This window comes from Mytilus edulis, chromosome 8, assembly GCF_963676685.1.
Source record: "Mytilus edulis chromosome 8, xbMytEdul2.2, whole genome shotgun sequence".
Classification (NCBI taxonomy): Eukaryota; Metazoa; Mollusca; class Bivalvia; order Mytilida; family Mytilidae; genus Mytilus; species Mytilus edulis.
In genome coordinates this window covers 86,053,127-86,072,074 of record NC_092351.1, presented here as the reverse complement: position 1 = coordinate 86,072,074, position 18,948 = coordinate 86,053,127, and the positions used below count along the sequence as shown (strand labels likewise).

General features: G+C 31.5%; 1 protein-coding gene across 1 annotated transcript; it reads right to left on the bottom strand.

Moving 5' to 3' along the window:
• Window positions 1-10,524: 10,524 nt before the first annotated feature.
• LOC139487166 (uncharacterized) lies at window positions 10,525-18,216 on the bottom strand. Its single transcript, XM_071272143.1, has 7 exons — window positions 18,100-18,216; window positions 16,778-16,975; window positions 14,389-14,507; window positions 13,579-13,666; window positions 12,883-12,990; window positions 11,685-11,821; window positions 10,525-10,640 (listed from the first exon to the last, which is right to left on the bottom strand). The coding sequence occupies exons 1-7, from the start codon at window positions 18,125-18,127 to the stop codon at window positions 10,626-10,628; spliced, it is 693 nt and encodes a 230-aa protein (XP_071128244.1). The 5' UTR covers window positions 18,128-18,216; the 3' UTR covers window positions 10,525-10,625.
• Window positions 18,217-18,948: the final 732 nt, after the last annotated feature.

Here is an 18,948-nt window from a genome sequence, read left to right as displayed (position 1 = left end):
ATTTCATTTCCTTTGAGATTATTTAGCCACCCCTTAGTCATAGTCTATTTATAATAAAACATTACCTTACTTTAAATAATAAAAGTTACTGAAGTTTTAGGGGACCAATTGTATTAAGTCAATGATATGTTGGTTTGTTGTTGTATCAGCTCTAGCACATATTATATCCGTGGAGATTATTTGGCTCAACCACCTTACATCTGTCGATTCTTTAGGATAAACACAAATATTAACTTTATCACTGGAAATGCATTACATAGGTCTCCTTTCATCCGTTTAAAAGTGCTGATTGCAAATCGTCCACACAATTCTTGAAAATGTCTAATTTGACAAAACACTTATTACTTTTATATGGCTTTGTGTCCCTTGTCCATATTGTTTAGAGTCCGCCATCTTGGGCTGTGGGTAACTTAAGTTACCCACAGCCGTTTAAGCACAGTGATATTGTTTGTGTGTTGACTTGTTATCTTGACTTCTTAAACAAGCAATGTACTTTCAACAACATGAGTTACACATGAATTGAAATGAATGTGTGCGAGTTCATATTCACTACCAGCAAACATTAACTTGAAGCAACTGATTTCCGTTAATTGATTATTCCGTAAAAGACATAAACACAGCCAATATCATTCAATATTGTGTGAGTTAAAACATATTTTTTGAATTAATTATGATTCTTATCATTTTAATCGATTTGGATACTGCATAACACATTTCATTCAATTTTTTCATGTTACGTTTGCTTTAGTTTTAGTATGTTCTATGTGCTTTAAAATTTGTTTACTGTTTGTGTTGAGTATACCTGCAACAATCTCGTCCATCTTTTATCGTAGAAAGCGTGTTTTCATTTACAATATCTACAATTAATGGTACTGATGGTATAATGTGTTGATGTGTATGAGGGTAAGATTAGAGTAAATTTTACTTGCTTCAACTTATCAATGTATTTTATAAGAGTTACACGACGAGTCTTACATGTTGAGCGGGATCTGTTTCCATTAGGAAGCATCTAAGATCACCCACGATTTTTGCTGTGGTTCTTTTTGTTCAGTCTTCATTTTTTTATATCTTTATTCTATCTTGCACACTTTTTTAAAATTATATAATATGTTAAAATATTGTTACATTTGTTACAGGGATGGAATGAGGTTCAAATACATAAAGAAAGAGTAGGGCAAAGAAGCTACAAAGTATTTAAACGATAGCATTCAAACTTTTGATTTTACCAAGGAAACAGTGGAATTCAGAAAACTAATCTCTCAGTCAAAACAGTTGAGTTTACCTTTTAGAAAAAAGGTCTACACTCGATTATTTTGATTGACGGTAAATTTTAAAGACTTTCTACTTTCAGAATTTTGATATAATTGAGGAGATATTATTTTGATATTCTAAATTTCAAGTGAAAACAAATCAATTGCATACATAAGCTGTCATCATGTCATTGTTCTTTTATGAAATAAACTAATTACTTCAGATTTGGCAGGATCAAAAAGTGAAAAATCACATATTTGTCATACCTTTCTAGCAAATGTTCAGGACCTTGTTTTGTCAAATTAAATAATGTCTTAACATGTCGTTTCTAGAAAACTTTAATCTTTGAAATTATAGTAAACGACCAATTAATTAACCCACAATTTGATGATAATAATGTTCGACATATGAAGAATTTCAACACCTTTATCGAAATCTGATAGAAATATAATCAGGTGAACGTTTGACACGCACTTTTAGGTATTAGTGTTTGGTCCTTAGTCCGTTAGACTGTCTATTTGTTATTTAATAGCACAAGCTTTGATAATTGTTTGGTATGACTATACATTTTCACTCCTGCACTGGTGAACAACACAATTATTTATTTTGTAAAAAATTATTTCCGTTATCCATTACTCTACAACATTATTTTCATTTACCTGTGTATATTTTTTTTTTTATCTGACGTCATTTTGTTCCAGGTTTACATCGGTAAATCATGTAAATGGCGGCATTTTGTTGAAGGATTAGATTGACTTTCTGAAATTGTTTATTATCTCTCCCTTATTTGAATTGATTTTGTAATAACATTGTGTCATAAATGAAATTTATTCGTTTAGTGTATATTTACTTGTATGTTTTCATATGTCTTTTGAATGAGTAAAGCCGTTTTTCATTGATAACTATTAGTGTGGGTTTCTATTTTGTGATGTTACACTATTATTGCAAGTACGGGTGAAGGTTGGTACCTATTAAAACGGTTAAACCCGTTACATTCATTTGCACCTGTCCTAAGTCAGCAACCGAATGTTCAGTGGTTATCGTTTGATGATGTGGTTCATAAATGTGTCTCAGTTCTGGTTGTCTATATAGAATAGAACGCTGGTTTTCCCGTTTGAATTGATTTACACTAGTCTAGTCATTTTTGGAGACCGTTATAGTTTGCTGTTTGGTGTGAACCAAGGCTACGTGTTGAAGGCCGTACCTTGACCTATAATGGTTTACTTTCACAAATTATGACTTTTTGGGGTTTTCCTTTTGAGGTTTATATTTTTTAGACCTTTCTTTTAAGGTAATTAGATGTTGTTTTGTACCTGATTGTCTGACTATTATTGTTGACCTTTTTGTACAATTTTATGCATTTTGTAAAGTAGTGCTATTTCTGATAATATATTTTGAACTATGATTTGGTAAGAATAATTCTTAAATTTCTGCCACGTTATTTCAAACATGTTTAAGTATATTTTATTATTAACAACATTAACATTATTGCAATTTCTTCCATTGTAAATAAAAAGTAATCTTGTGTATCGTTAAATTTGAAAAGTAAAATAACTAAAAACCGGAACTCCGAGGAAAATTTAAAACGATGATTAAACCAAAGACTCAAACACACCAATAAAATGGATAATATTTGTCGTATCCCTGACTTGGTACAGGAATTTTCTTCGTTCTATAGCTAGCTTAACCTCTCACTTGTATGATTGTTTTGCTAAGATATAGTTAAATCTATCTTTATTCAATTTAGATGAACTGGAATAATCTTTATCACAGTATTATGAATGTTCATTACGAATATGGATATTTTTAATCGTATATTATTTTCAGAATATACCATGTATAGTTGTGGAATATGATATACTATCATTTATGACAGTTGAGTTTGATAACTCAATCCAACATATTGGTAATCTTTGACTCCTCATTTTTTATAGTGTGTCCAGTTAGTAATTCTGAGTATTTGCTATTACCGCAATATTGGCAATGCAATTGTATTTATTCACATTGTTTTTCAAAACATTTTAGAAATTTTAAGCTTTTCAAAATGAAGTACGGATATGCAATCCAAAACTATGATAAAATGTACTTTTATAATAGCTATTTGTAATTGTGTAAAGCTAACTATGTGTAATAATACTAGTGCTAATTGCATTTGCTTATGATATTTGTTTTTGTTTTGAAGAGTTATATTTTGTTATACATAAAGTATTTGAACCAGTTTGGGTCTATAGTTTTGAGCCCTAATATTGCCCTAGCACATAATAAGCAAACACACAAACTCAACTTTATTGTTTTTGTATGTTAGCACACTCAAGCGTATCCATGTTGCATTTATTTTTATACATATGTTGATATATACTATAATGAGGACATGTTAGTCAGTTCAAACATACTTTTTTTCCTGATCAATTCTATATTTGGCCAATACTTGTGTATTTAAAAAAACTTCTTATCCCAACTGAAGGGGGAAAATAAATTAATACGTTGCGACACCTCAACAGGGGCACAATACATCAATCGTCAAGGGGATACCAAATCATTATTTCTTTGCCTAAAAACGTGGGAACTATGGAATTTGGCCATCGATCATCAGAAACACATAATGGACACTAGAAAATTCTATAGTGCAAAAGATATTCCTTAAGCTAGGACCATCAACAATAGATCTGTTTGCATCAATTCACAACAAACAAACTCAGATTTTTTGCACGTTTTTACCTCACAATCAAGCTTATGCTCTAGACGCACTGTCAATTTCATAGCAGAATGTGTTCGGGTATGCATATCTCCCAATATTCCTTATTTCAAAAATTCTACCACACATGTCCCAGTAGAGGTGTCAAATTCAACTAATAACACCACATTAGCCAAGATGACCATGGTACCCAGACCTTTTGAAAGTACTAGTAGACTACCCTTTAAAAATATCAATTCAAAGAAATCTTTTACAGAATCAAGGATTTATCATCCAAATCCAGAAATATTCAAACTAACTGTATGGCCTCTATGAACAAGCTCTTTAAAAAGAGAGGATTTTCTAAAGACACTAGACAATTACTTTCTGCCTCATTGAGGGCAGGAACTCTAAAAGGTTATTCTGGATAATTCCAAAAATTCTGTAGCTGGTGTAATGAAAAGGGAAATTAATCCCTATACTGCCTCTTTAACATTGTGAACAGAGGTAGCAGATTTTTTGAGAGGTCTGTTTAATAGGGGACTTCTAGAGAGAAAAAAAGCTTGATATAGGTCCATGTTATCTCGTGCAAACGTTACTCCCCGCTACCAAGGGTTGTAATCTTTCTTATGATAGTTTAAAACAGGGACATTATATAATAGAAAGCCTAGCAAGTCCCTGTTTAAAATAGATCTTCTGAAGGCTAAGTGTTTAGTATATGGCATGATAAGAAGACAAATATATTTGTGACGATTTTAAGCTAATTTTTAGGGATATCACAAGTGGGTCGGGGGAGGGGGGGTGGTGCGACTTATACGCCGCCTGAATTCGTCACAAATGTTATATCACTAAATCGTATACCATCTTTGAATTTTAGGAGAAATAAGAAAACAGCGACACCAGCGAATTTAGATGTTCTCCACAGGCCGCTTTAGCGCAATCGCAATTTACTGCGGTGGTTTTTGGGCAGACCGAACGCTCTCCAATCAAAAATCAGCGCTATTGTTTTTGAATTTGTTAACCTGATGCATTATTTCGTACACATTCTGATCACGTGATCGACTTGTTGATTAATCTTAGAGATCGTTAATTTACCCAACGAAGTCAAATATTGAGGGGACCAGTTCAATAAATGAACAGAATGGCCCCAATTGCAAAACTTTTCTGTCACATAAACCTTTCCTTCCTCGAGTTTTTTGGTTTAAAAAGAAACTTCATTAATGGAATGGACAGCGCTAACAGAGACATATAATGCACTTCTCTGGTGCTGAAAAGTTAGTTTCTAAATCATTTTAGGGAAGTTTTAACCCTTCTCTGACAATGTGGTCTCGACCATATTTTTTACGATCTATGATTATTTCATTATTTTTTTGCGTTTACAACCAAACTGTTGAACCTGTATTGCTTTAAGGAAGCATCCCTGTTGTCAAGGGATTCGTTACAAGCCCGGTTTTTACGATTACTTGTCCATCCATCGCTCTTTTCCAAATTGATTAGAGAACAAAAAAAAACGAAAACATTGTTTAAATATATATAAAATATCGATATTTGTCAACCAATCGTCAATATTAATTAAGTATTGTTTTAAATTTAATGTAAACAGAGGATGGCTTGGATAAGGAATGACATTTAATTATACATAAGCCACAAGTGTAAACAGGAAATCAGTAAGGGAGATAGTTTTGGAGAGAAAGTCCTAAAGGAAGTATCATGTTGACAAACTTATCTTGTAGCAAATTTCAAATGTTTTAAAAATTATCAAACACAACCTCTAAAGGTGGAAGTTGTTTAAATTGGCAAACCAAATTTATTTGATTGGTAATTCACCTTTAAAATTAAAAAAAATCTCTTTATTTTTTTTTATATAGGATTTCTTTCATATTTATCTTGGAATATGTTAGCCTTTTTTAAGCAAGTCTTTAATAACATTTGAATATGTTTAAAAGGGCAATTTTATTTCTTCCTTTGAAATACTATACTCATTTTAATTGAAAAGTTTTAATATGAAAGAAATGTTAATAAAAGTTGATGAAAACATACCAATCTTATCATTGACAACTTTCTGTAAATTCAGTAAATTTATGAAGTTGTATAGGATGTATAACTAGTTTATAAGTCAAACAACTAAAAGTGCATACTTACTCTCACAAAAAAGATTTGGAAGGGTAGTAATGAAATCAAATTATATAAATTGTCTAGACATTCTAATTTTAAAAACATAATATTCAAATTGTACCTTTTTTTCCATTTTTACGTAAACAAAATGCAGGTCTTTATATATGTAAAAATAGTGAATGAATCCAACATCGCGCGCTTACCACAGCGCTACCAAAAAATTCCTGCTGAGAACAATGAACAGAGAAGGATTATCATGTTTAGTCTCAAAATTCACATTGATATTTTAGAATAGTCAAAATGCAAGACCAATGGATGCAAATTCATGGCGGCTTGCACTATTTTTATGAGGATTCATATGTCTTAAGTTAGAAGGCCTGAATGCAACATACTTCGCACACAGATCTTTTATTATAAATCTAAATGTTCATATATACCCACTTAGAAGGCTTTATTATTCTTCAACTATCTAAAAATCAATTTTACTGTACCAAAAGTGTTTTATTAAAAAAAATCACCATCATGGTCATAATGCGAAAATAAACTGCTAACTGTGTATTGCTACCCAAGGTTTCGTGTTCCACATAAAGAAAAAAGTAGATGTGATATGTTTGCCAACGATGCAATTAACACCGAAATCTACAGCTACAGGTCAACAGACGGCCTTTAATAATAAGCAAAACACATACCGCATATTCAGCTATAAAAAGACAAAATCACAAATGTAAAACAATTCAAACGAGAAAGATAAATATGTAAAACAAGTCCGTACCTCTAATACCATAAGTAATAGGTCAACTCTATTTGCTTATATGGCCTCATAATTATTATGCGACCTTGAACTTAATTTATTGGTTATTTGGTAAAGGTTAAGTTTTTATTTGTATGAATTTTATGTGTACTAGTCCGTCTGGTAGGTTACATTTCACCTTGACTTTTTTTTTATAAACAATGTTTAGTTGATGTGATATTTTTATTACAGCGGATGGCCATGAGGGCATTCCAGTGTATTGCTATCGCGTAATATTCGTCTTGGGTTTTTAACGATCTGTAAACAAGATGAATACGTAAACATCATCAAGTGCAATCTAACATTCCTTATCGCTTGTTAAAATTCATTTCTTCAATGAGTACTCATCAAATACTTTTTAAAGAAGATAATTTAATAATATAAAAATGTTTTTGTTATATGTATATACATATAAGTTAAAAATCATTAATTAATCTATCTATGCACACGCATGCGGAAGTATATCTCTGGAACGTTTACAATCTCAAGGAACGATAACTCTGCATGATTTTTTTTTGTGGGAAAATACGAATGCCTACTCAAATAAAGGCAACAGTAGTATACCGCTGTTCGAAATTCATAAATCGATAGAGAAAAAACAAATCCGGGTTAAAAACTAAAACTGAGGAAAATGCATCAAATATAAGAGAACTACGACATAACAGAAACACAACATTAAATTGCAACACACACAGAAACGAACTATAAAATAACAATGGCTACTTCCCGGACAATTTAACGAGAATTTAAACAAATTTGAGACAAGGTTCACTCAATTCGTCATTTTGACATGCATTTTTACTTATTTCTCCGTTAATATAGAACTGTTGTAGACAATATTACACCTCACATTAGAAAATAATCATATATGTATACATGTTCTTCGATATCATAAAAATAGAAAATAAATAAACAGAAACCTACATTTTATATGTTTATTAATGTTCCGTCACCGTGCCGGATATAAGTTACCATCGAGTCCAAACATTTTTTGCCGGTGTGGGTTAGACACAGTGTGTAACGAATAACTTCAATATTTAGTTGATTAGAAAGATGTCAAGTATCGTCAACGACCGAAAGATTGAATATCAATCATACTGTGTAAATAAAACCTGTCCAGACAATATATAAATACTGTGATGCTTAGTTTTATGTAGTGAAAGTTGTGTAAAAACAGACAAGATAATTGCAGTATACAAACAGTGGATGAGCGAGGATGAATCTGACAGGTCAACATTGAATGCCTGCAAATGACACTTCTGCAGAGTGTCTGTTATCTACAACTGAATATCTAAAATCTATAATACTAAAATTACGAGGTCCAATTTGTTAGCCGTCATCACGTAAAAACGACGAATCACAGAATTCAACTTTATATATAACTAATATAGTACAAAGGTGTAGATTAAAAATTACACCACTCCAGGCCCTTTTGTTTTCCATGTAATTAATATTGCCAATAATTAAGAAGTTCCGGGTCGAGTCCGCTACCGATACCAATAGTATATTCACCTGTTACCTATTACCTTATCTGTACGTTCCGCATCTGACAGGCGCACCACCAAACGTTGTTTTCAGGATTAATATGCTATATACACGGGTTATAACCACAGGGTTGACACTACTAAATTGTCAAATTGTTACCTATTGTAGTATTTTAATTAGTAAGACTTTCTAAGATAACAATACGAATGCTAAAAATCTGGACTAAAAATAAGGCGTATAGGTACAGTTTTCAATTTGTTAGTGGGCATGACGTAAAACAGCGAAGCAAAGAATTATAACTTATATAGGACAATGCTGTTGATTAAAAAATACTCCATTCCAGGACCTTTTGCTTTCCAAATAATTAATATTATTGTTTCAGTTCGACGGGTTCAAACAGAAAGACTTGAAAGCAGAAAAAAACTGTGTATCTTATAATCGGCATGACTTTATCAGATGACAATACTAATACTAAAATAAGGCTTGCGCATAGTTATATACTATAATTCAGTCACGTACCCGTGATATCACGGGTGTGTTCTAGTATCATTAAAATTTTTAGATCGAAAATCAATTCAAGATTTTCTTCTTTAAGATGTAAATCCAACAAATCAACATATCTGTGTTAGTTATAAATCTTTTTCTGCACGTGAAATTAACCGAGAAAAACTAAAATACATTTATTGTATGAAGTGATTTTTTGTTTTTAAATTCTAATGTCACATCCTTGAGTCACAGACATATTTTACTCCGTGCCTGTTATATATCAAGAGCCTGTCCTTCAGAGACGGTTGCTGGTTCTTGTCTGTCACATGTGTTTTTGTGAATTGTTGTATTATGAATTAGGACCATTTTTACATCAATTGAATTGTTTCATATCGGGACGTTTAATAGCATGATGTACGATATGTTTTTATCTCTTTGTTGAAGGCCGTATAGTTGCCTAAAATTACTTACATATTTTTGTCTAATTTTTTATCTTTGTTTCATTTGCAATTAATTAACATCACACCATTTCATATATAATTATAATTTTCGTTTGATCTTATCTAGGAATAATCAATTTATACCTGTTTAGGAGTATTAATCTCATAGTTGAAACCGTATTCCATCACTTGTTTATTCCTATTTGTTTTTGTAATTGTCTAAGGCAGTAATGTTCATTACAATTGTTCAAGTCAGATTCATTTGATATTTAGTGGCTAGTTTTCTCATTGGCAAGCATACTTCATCGATCTCCTTATTCATATATACAATTTTCGTTGTCTTTTATTTAGGACAAATCAATATATTCCTGCATTTGGAGTATAAATCTCATAGTTGATACACTATTTCAGCGCTTGTTTATATAAAAAGAAGATGTGGTATAATTGCCAATGAAACAACTCTCCACAAGAGACCAAAAAAGACACAGAAAATAAAAACTATAAATCACCGTACGGTCTTCAACAATGAGCAAAGTCCATACCGCATATTCAGTTACAAAAGAGCCCCAAATGAGTAACACAATTATTACGAGACAATTAACAGCCTAATTTATAAATTTTTAGCCACTAGGTCAGCCAACTGCTGGTGGACGTTTGCTCCCCGAGTCAGCATTTCGGTTTTTGACACGAATGTCAACTAAATGGTTATTTTTTTTTGATAAATTTCCTGTTTACAAAACTTAAAAATTTTCAAAAAAACTAAGGATAAACATATCCCAGGCATAGATTTACATCGCCGTATATGGCACAATTTTTTGGAATTTTGCGTCCTAAATGCTTTTTAACTTTGTACTTGTCGCTGATAATTCTTATGTAGACAGAACGGGCGTCTGGCGTATTAAATTATAATCCTGGTACCTTTGATAACATATTACTTAATATATACTAGTAGGTACTTAGATTATTTATGTTTCTAGGAAATCTCGATATGTTACACAATCGTCTTCTCTGTAAATTATAGATAATTTATTTTATTGAATGATTGGCGGAAGCAATCGTCGTTGGATAGACTTGTGGAATATCGGGGATGGATTTCAGAAACAAACAAACAAATTAAAAATAAAGATCAGAAGATGAGGTGTGATTGGCAATTAAACAACTCTCTACCAGCGACCAAATAACAGAGAAATTAACAACCATACAGCATTCAACAATAAGTAAACCACATATATAGTCAGCTATAAAAGGCCCCAAAATGTCAAATGTTAAACAAATCAATCGAGAAAACTAACGCATTATTTATGTAGATAAGTTAGTTTTAAGATTTAAAGGCACTAAACAAACATCCTTAAATGCCGTGATTCGTTTGCATCGTTAATTACTTCTATGGACAAATCTTCTGAAATACACAACATTGTAAAAAAAGTTAGTCAATATCATGTTTATTTTACAATCAATACATAAAGCTTGATTAAATGATACCAGAATGTCAAATTAAAATCATAATGTTAGAAAATATTTGTCACTGTATAAAGCAGAATGCTGTCTGACTAGCATAAGACGTGTCACGGTACTTGTCTATCCCAAATTCATGTATTTGGTTTTGATGTTATATATATATGTTATATTTGTTATTCTCGTGGGATTTTGTCTATGTGTGTTACATTTAAGTGTTATGTCGTTGTTCTCCTCTTATATTTAATGCGTTTCCCTCGGTTTTAGTTTGTTATCCCGATTTTGTTTTTTGTCCATGGATTTATGAGTTTTGAACAGCGGTATACTACTGTTGCCTTTATTTAGTTCTTTTAATATAAATACTTTTGAATAAAGATAGAGATTCTAATACATTCTAATCAGATATCTATGAAACCTGACAATGACTCATCACTAAAGCGTTAATTCAGATATAATGTGTTTCTCCGAATTCATTCAAAAAAATTAGAAATAAATGTTTTGATAAATTTCGTTTTTTTTTTAAGTAAACATGTTGACACTTATTGTCATCTAATCAGAATCATTTATATAGAATAATGGCACAAAAATAAAAGATAGATTAACCATGCTTCATGTTAAAATAAATGTAACAAACTAGCACAGAGTTTATTAAGTACACACGGAGTTTATTAAGTACACACGGAGTAAACAGTGTTTAAATGAACGGGAAAGGCAAATAGTTGTCTAAATCATATTGATATCTAATTAAAAATGTTACATAAAACGTTGCACAATTATATTAAAACAAAATAATATCGAAAAAATAGAAGAAAAACGACATCAAGTGCATGACGTCAAGAACAAATTATATATAAATTAGCTGGTCCAAAAAGCATTTTAACTCCTTCAGACGTTAATATATTGTTAAATCAAAGAGACCTGCTTATATTTTTAGCCAAGGATATAACAGTGTTTTTAGTCATAGAATTTAATCTTCTGTCATACTTACTCTTGGAAATTCGCAAACATATGAATAAAGATCAGTACAGGGTCTTGGTCCAAAACCCCACAACAAAAAAATGTTGACAGGAGATATGATAAAACATTCATCAATAAGATTAGGGCCAAAAAATGCATCAAGTGCTACTGCAAAAAAAAAGAAGTATATATTGCAACTGTACTATCATAAAAACAACGTTATATATATGTATCAACTGAAATAATATATAATAACGGAATTCAGAGAATAATCTACAGGACGTACAATAATGTGTATGTGTCGCAACACTCAACTGAAAAGACAGTAATATGATCGATGCAAGTACAATGAAAAATATCCTTATAATGTTGCATTATATGCTTGAGCAATGCATTATCAATTGTTCTCCCATAACGCACAAAAGACAAACATTTTAGATATCGTATTTCTGCATGAATCTGAATCATTTCCACGACCATGTATTTTTAATATAATTAAGGACACTTGTCAACAAACTTTAATACTTTGGTTGCTTTTCATTCGTTAAGTCAATTACTTCTTACGGAGGTATTTGATAAACGAATACACTGCAAACATAATGTATGTAACTATGAAGAACCCTAATATCGAGATGCTTATCATATTTTTTCAAAAATAATGATCCTGTATATCACAACTTGCAAATGTTGGTGTGTTTGGATTCATGAGCATTTCTGTATATAAGCATCAGAAACTAAAAAGTACATTTGTCTATATATGTTAGATTGATAAATGTTTTTATATTTGTACATTATTTAAATACATATATGTTTAATACAATTTGCTGCAGATGCACAGATATACGACGTCCAGATCTTTAATTGCTCTTGCATAGTGGAAATAGTTATCTCAGGTACCAGAAATAAGAAGAACTTGGAAGCACATTTTAACTATTTTCATTGATATATATACTCTGTAATATTTGTATGAAGAAACTTAAACGCCAAACTAGTCAGAATAATAAGAAATAAATGGAGTGCATGTCACAAGTCCAACATGCACAACACTTAATTAATATTTCTTAAACTCCGTGTTTCTTTTTTCATATAAGATATTATTTTAAATACTATGGTCGTCAATCAAAGCAAAAACATTAATATTAACAAAGTAAAAGCAGATTGATTTTAAACTGGTTCATGCTTATGTTAGTATATACAATTATTTTAGTTGTCTAAAACTTTTAAGTTACTTCCAAATGGTATATTCTCCTGATCATATACCAATTCTATGTTGTCTATTTCAAATACAAACTTTCCATTACTGTCTTTTTTCCCACCAGACCAAAAGGCTTTTGGACCTACAAACATGAACTTGTGATACGTTACTTGTGAAGGTTTCATATATAAAGTACATTAAAATTTTCAGCAGATTACAAAATGACAAAAATAACAAAGCAATGGGAATATACGAATTCTGAATCTGTATGTTGTCAGTTGTATTTCATATTTTAAAACATTTAATATTTTTAAATTTGTCAAAATCTGCTTTAATTTGCAAAACAAATAAACTCTTGAGATATTGTCCCGTCTGTTTGATGTTCTTTTACAGGAGAATATTATTTTAAATGGTTGATCTCTAACACTCTTTCAATGATGAGCACTATCTATAGACATTGACATTGCCGGATGAAGCCCTTGTAAAAAACATTAACATTTCTATGGATTTTGTTGTTGTCTACCAAAGAACTGGTTCTAACAGTTGTAGTCTTACACTGTTATTGGCAGTTTTATCTTCGGGTCTGTTTGTTGACAGCTTTATCAATTTTCTTTTTAATTTGGTCAAATGATCACATGATAAATAGGACACAAACATCATAATAATATGCATTCGCTTCCCTTTCATCGTTAAAAAAATAAAAAAAACAAAATATTAACTTTTTACTAACCAATATTAAATCTACTCCTTACAGCAAACGCTTCCTTCTTACTGTTTGCGTTCCACAAGAATGCACCAGGGGTCATTGAACATGACCTCTGAAATTGAGGAAGTAAACATAAAACTTATTGAAAAAATATATTCGGTTTGCATAAAACAAAACTTCTATCATCGTTGTTCAATTTCATATCCGTTATTTCAATAACCCTTTATCTCATTGAAGTTAAGATTAAAGATACCGTCCAAAATTGAAGTTTTGCTAAAAATCTGCATCTTTTTGTAGGCATACTGTTGAACGATTTCTAACTAAAATCTTTGATAAACTTGATAATTTCAACTCCCAAATTATCAATATAATGTGTTTATGCAGTAATGTACCACTTTATCAATCGTCAAGCGTTTCCATATCTCATTGATTCGTGGCTGTCGTGCATTGTCAAACAATTTGGACTTAATAAGCTTGTTAAACGTTTTACACAAACAATGCTCCAAAAAGGATCAGAATAAGGAACTAGCATAACCGCTACACACGTTTTACGATCACAAGCACGTGTTTATTGACCATTACAATATGTTTAAATCTTTAACTCACAGTCTTAAATATTCAAATATCAGAACGCGTCCATATGTTATGTTACCAGTTATGTCAGATTCATTCTTGTGACATATTCACGGCTTTGATTCAGCAGTTTTGTATCGACGTAACAGTAGACTCAAATTCGATGTTTTCACTCTCGTCGCAAAATTACCACTTTTGGAGAAAACAATTAGCATTACAAAGTAAATAGTTTACATTTCTGTCATATCCAATAATACTCACTCTAGCGTCAGCCCAGGATTTTGTATTCTCATCACCACTATACAGGTAACAATTCGGACTAGCATTTTCGTCAGAAAGCAACACATACCCAGGAGGACAATTTGTTGGGACACAAGGTGCTGTTAATATTACAAAATTATTGTTTGAAGTATTCAAACAATAAGAAACATAAATAAAGATAACGTGAAAACATAAATAAAGATAACGTGAAAACATAAATAAAAATAACGTGAAAACATAAATAAAGATAACGTGAAAACATAAATAAAGATAACGTGAAAACATAACGTGAAAACATAAATAAAGATAACGTGAAAACCACAATCAGGGTTTAAAGTTTAATTTTTATGACAAATGCGTTTAATCTTTTTTACGACAAAGGATGGGCAAAAGATATACAAGGGACGTTAAGATTGAAAGTGTTGAAAATAAGCCGACAACGCTATTGCAAAGAAGATAAAAAAAAAATCATAATACAAAAACCAACAAAGAAAACTAAATAGATATAGGAAGATGTGGTGTGAGTGCCATTGAGACAACTCTCCATTCAAATAACAATTTAAAAAAGTAATCAATTATAGGTCAATGTACGGCCTTCAACACGGAGCCTTTGTTCACACTGAACAACAAGCTATAAAGGGCCCCAAAATTACTAGTGTAAAACCATTCAAACGGGAAAACCAACGGTCTAATCTATATAAAAAAACGAGAAACAAGAAACACGTATAAATTACATAAACAACTGTACATCAGATTCCTGACCTAGGACAGGTGCAAACATTTGCACCGGGATTAAACGTTTTAATGGTACCAAACCTTCTTCTTTTTTCTGAAACAATAGCATAACATTACAACATAAAAAAACACACGATAAAGTCTGATCAACAAGAACCCTACAAAAACCTAGGATGGTCTGATTTAATCCGGATGGTTGAGTATCTAATTACTAAAATATTCCTTAATTAACCCTGTACGTTGCAAAGGTTCTATTTATCAATTCAGACCTTGCATTATTTGCAAAAGCAAGTAGCACAGATTTTGATTGCGATTATCTCACATGCTTTGTTCAAAGAAGAGTTTGAAATACATATACTATCACCAGTATTTACTCCATTTCGACCCCTCCCTCATCTTTTCCCTTGTGTTTTGGCAGTAAATATCATATTCATGTTTATGTTTATCCCAACCTTATTTTTGGAATGTAAACAACATTTTGTGTAAAAAAAAATATTTATTTTTATTTTTCTTGTCTTGTTTTGTTTTTGTTTTCGTTTTATTTTGGGGGAAGGTTGGGATAATACCGTTTCATGCATGCTTGAAGTGAAAAAGTTAAATCGCACATCATCTGAAACAAGTTTACAAAAATGTACTTAGAAACTATTAAAAAAAAATACCCATTACAAAATTTACATCATGGCATTCGAACGTAATGCAGATTATGATTAGAAAATGCGACTGGGGATCGACAAAGTTATATAAGAAGTTTTCAGCTTCAAAAGTTGATTTTGTAGAAGTAAATGTCTTTGGAAGAATTTATTGTAAAAAGTATAAATAGATTTCCATTAGACAATTATACCACATCTCCTTACTGTTGTTTTAAAGTAAAATAACAAAACTACAGAACTTTTAGAAAAATTCAAGAACGTTATATTTTTTTCTCACTAACTTGGTACAGGCATTTGCTTATGTAAAAAAAATGGTGGATTAAATCTGGATGTCAGGTTATATTGACGCTACCTTGATTAAGTACAGATATGTCTGAACTGTTCAAGCATGTCGAGAATACTGTTCGTGCAACAACGGAATAATTTTTTTTTATTAACGTTCTCGTTCCGGAATCTGTAAATATGACTGAGCAAGGACACTCCTAAGTACTTTTAGTTTAAATTTTAGACCAATTCATTTTGAGGTAGGTATTTCTTAAAGAGAGGCTAAAGAGGTATTCAAACTCGTAAGTCGATAAACAAAAATTGACATGAATTATCATTGATATGGTTATATTCATGAATAAACTGTTTACAAACTTTTGAATTTTTGAAATACTAAGGCTTTTCTTCCTCAGGCATAGATTACCTTAGCCGGATTTGGCAAAACTTTTAGGAATTTTGGTCCTCAATGCTCTTCAACTTTGTACTTTATTTGGCATTTTTTTACTTTTTTGGATTCGAGCGTCACTGATGAGTGTTTAGTAGACGAAACGCGCGTCTGGCGTATATATACAATTTAGCCCTGGTATCTATGATGAGTTTATTTACAATGTCAAGGCAAATAAAACAATAGCAATCATAAAGACAAACAACACTATACACCATAGAATAGAAATAATGAAACTTTTCCAACTATTAACATTCACTTTAAGATAGATAACGGTGTTGTCAACAATACGTACTGTTTGTTGTTGATGAGTCTGATGTCGGTGGTGAGGATTGGGTTGTTGGAGGTAAAGTTACCTCACATTGACAATTGCATTTGTTTACAGCAGTTGTTGTTCTAGGACTCGTAATTCTCATCATAGCAATGACAGGAACAATAAATAAGAGAGGAAAGAATTGTAAGAGAGATTCTAAACCATTTCCTGTACCAGGTCCTGCAGTGGAGTAAGAATAGTATGATAACATTACAAACACATATAATATATAGATAACTGTTGACAATCTAATGGTCCTTTCCAGAGCAGCTGACAAAAAGATTCTAATATGGTTTATATGTTAAACGATTTGGATAACATTCTGCATTAGGTAAACACCTCTTCCCGTTTTCACGGATGTTTTTTTTTTTAATCTTGGAAGTTTTAGTTTATTTCAAAATTCAAAAAGATGTGTCGTTTAACAGCTTCCTCAGGGAAATCATGACAGGAAACTCAAGCTCTAAAGCATAGTTCCAGCAAAACATTATATATACTACTTGAGCATGCTCTACTGGAATGAATATAAACTGTTTGAAATAGTTCAAGTATTTTTTAAAGATTTTATTCATAAGTGGTTATTCAGAGGCGTGAACATACTAGAACCTTTATAAGTGTATATGGATGCTACCTTAATTAAGTACGGATATGTCCGATGTTAGCTATTATTCGTGTGTTTCTTTGTCAATTGTGTTCTCCTATTTATTGATATTGTAGTCCTGTAATTTTGTATTGTCATTTTGGTGTTATATTTTACATGGCCATAAAAGAGGGAGGTTTGGCATGCCACAAAACCAGGTTCAACCCACCATTTCTTCCTTTCAAAATGTCTTGTACCAAGTCAGGAATATGGCCATTGTTATATAATAGTTCGTTTCTGTGTGTGTTACATTTTAACGTTGTGTTTCCGTTGTGTTGTTTGTTTTCTCTTATTTTTGAGTGTGAATTCACATTACTTTAAGACGTATTACGGTACTTATCTATCCCAAATTCATGTATTTGGTTCTGATGTTATATTGGTTATTCTCATAGGATTTTGTCTAATGCTTAGTCCGTTTCTGAGTGTTACATTTTAATGTTGTGTCGTTGTTCTCCTCTTATATTTAATGCGTTTCCTTCAGTTTTAGTTTGTTACCCTGAATTTGTTTTTTGTCCATTGATTTATGAGTTTTAAACAGCGGTATACTACTGTTGCCTTTATTTATAGACATGCATTAGAATATAAGAACAATTCAAAGTCAGAAATACTGAAATTGAAAGGAATAATACATTTTCAAAAATAATTCCTCCATTATAACAAAATTTACCTCCGGGGTTAATTCTGTCTTCAATCATAAGGAAATCTTGCTGTTCTTCTTGCTCTTGGAGCGGGAATACTACGCATCCACATTGTAGAAAGCAAATAATGGTCAAAACTATAAGTATTATCTGAAATAAGAAAAAAAACGGTATTGGTAATTTAGTTGTATTGATATTTTCTTTCATCTCATATATAAATTATTTCTGACGTAGGTTGGTGTCATTTCAAACTGCGTTCCAGAACCACTCTGTCTACCAGAGTTCATTTGCAGAGCGTTGCATGATGATTTAGGTTAGATTATCGACTAGAACGCTAGAAAAAAACATTATACTTTATAAATGACATATCATGCTTGTGTCTAAATAATCAAGTCGTCATGTTTTGATCAATACCGCGGACTTTTCTGCCATGAGAAAAAAATCGGTCATCCTTTACATGTTAAGTATGATTTAAATCTTATGACGAAGAATAAAAACACTTAAAAACACTGTAAGTGAAAAAAAAGCAAACTAGCATTAACCCCCATATTTAAGATATTTTTGTTAAACATATTTAACTATAGTGGATTAGAAAACAAGTTATTGCTTTTATATTGACCTCTTTCAATTTTGCGAGTCAGAGTGCTGCCTTCTACCGGCATAAGCCGGCTCTTTTTCGAAATCTTTAAGGTGTATTCTACTAGCAAGATATATGGCTCTCTCATAACACGGGTCGGCCATTTATTATGTCAATCCGACGGACTATCATCGGTTCTGAAGACTATACTCACAAATAGTGTCAACGTAGAGCCAGAATTCAGTCCAAGAAATTTTCTTCACAAAACGGAGATCGAATCAGGAACCTTTGTGTAAGTAGT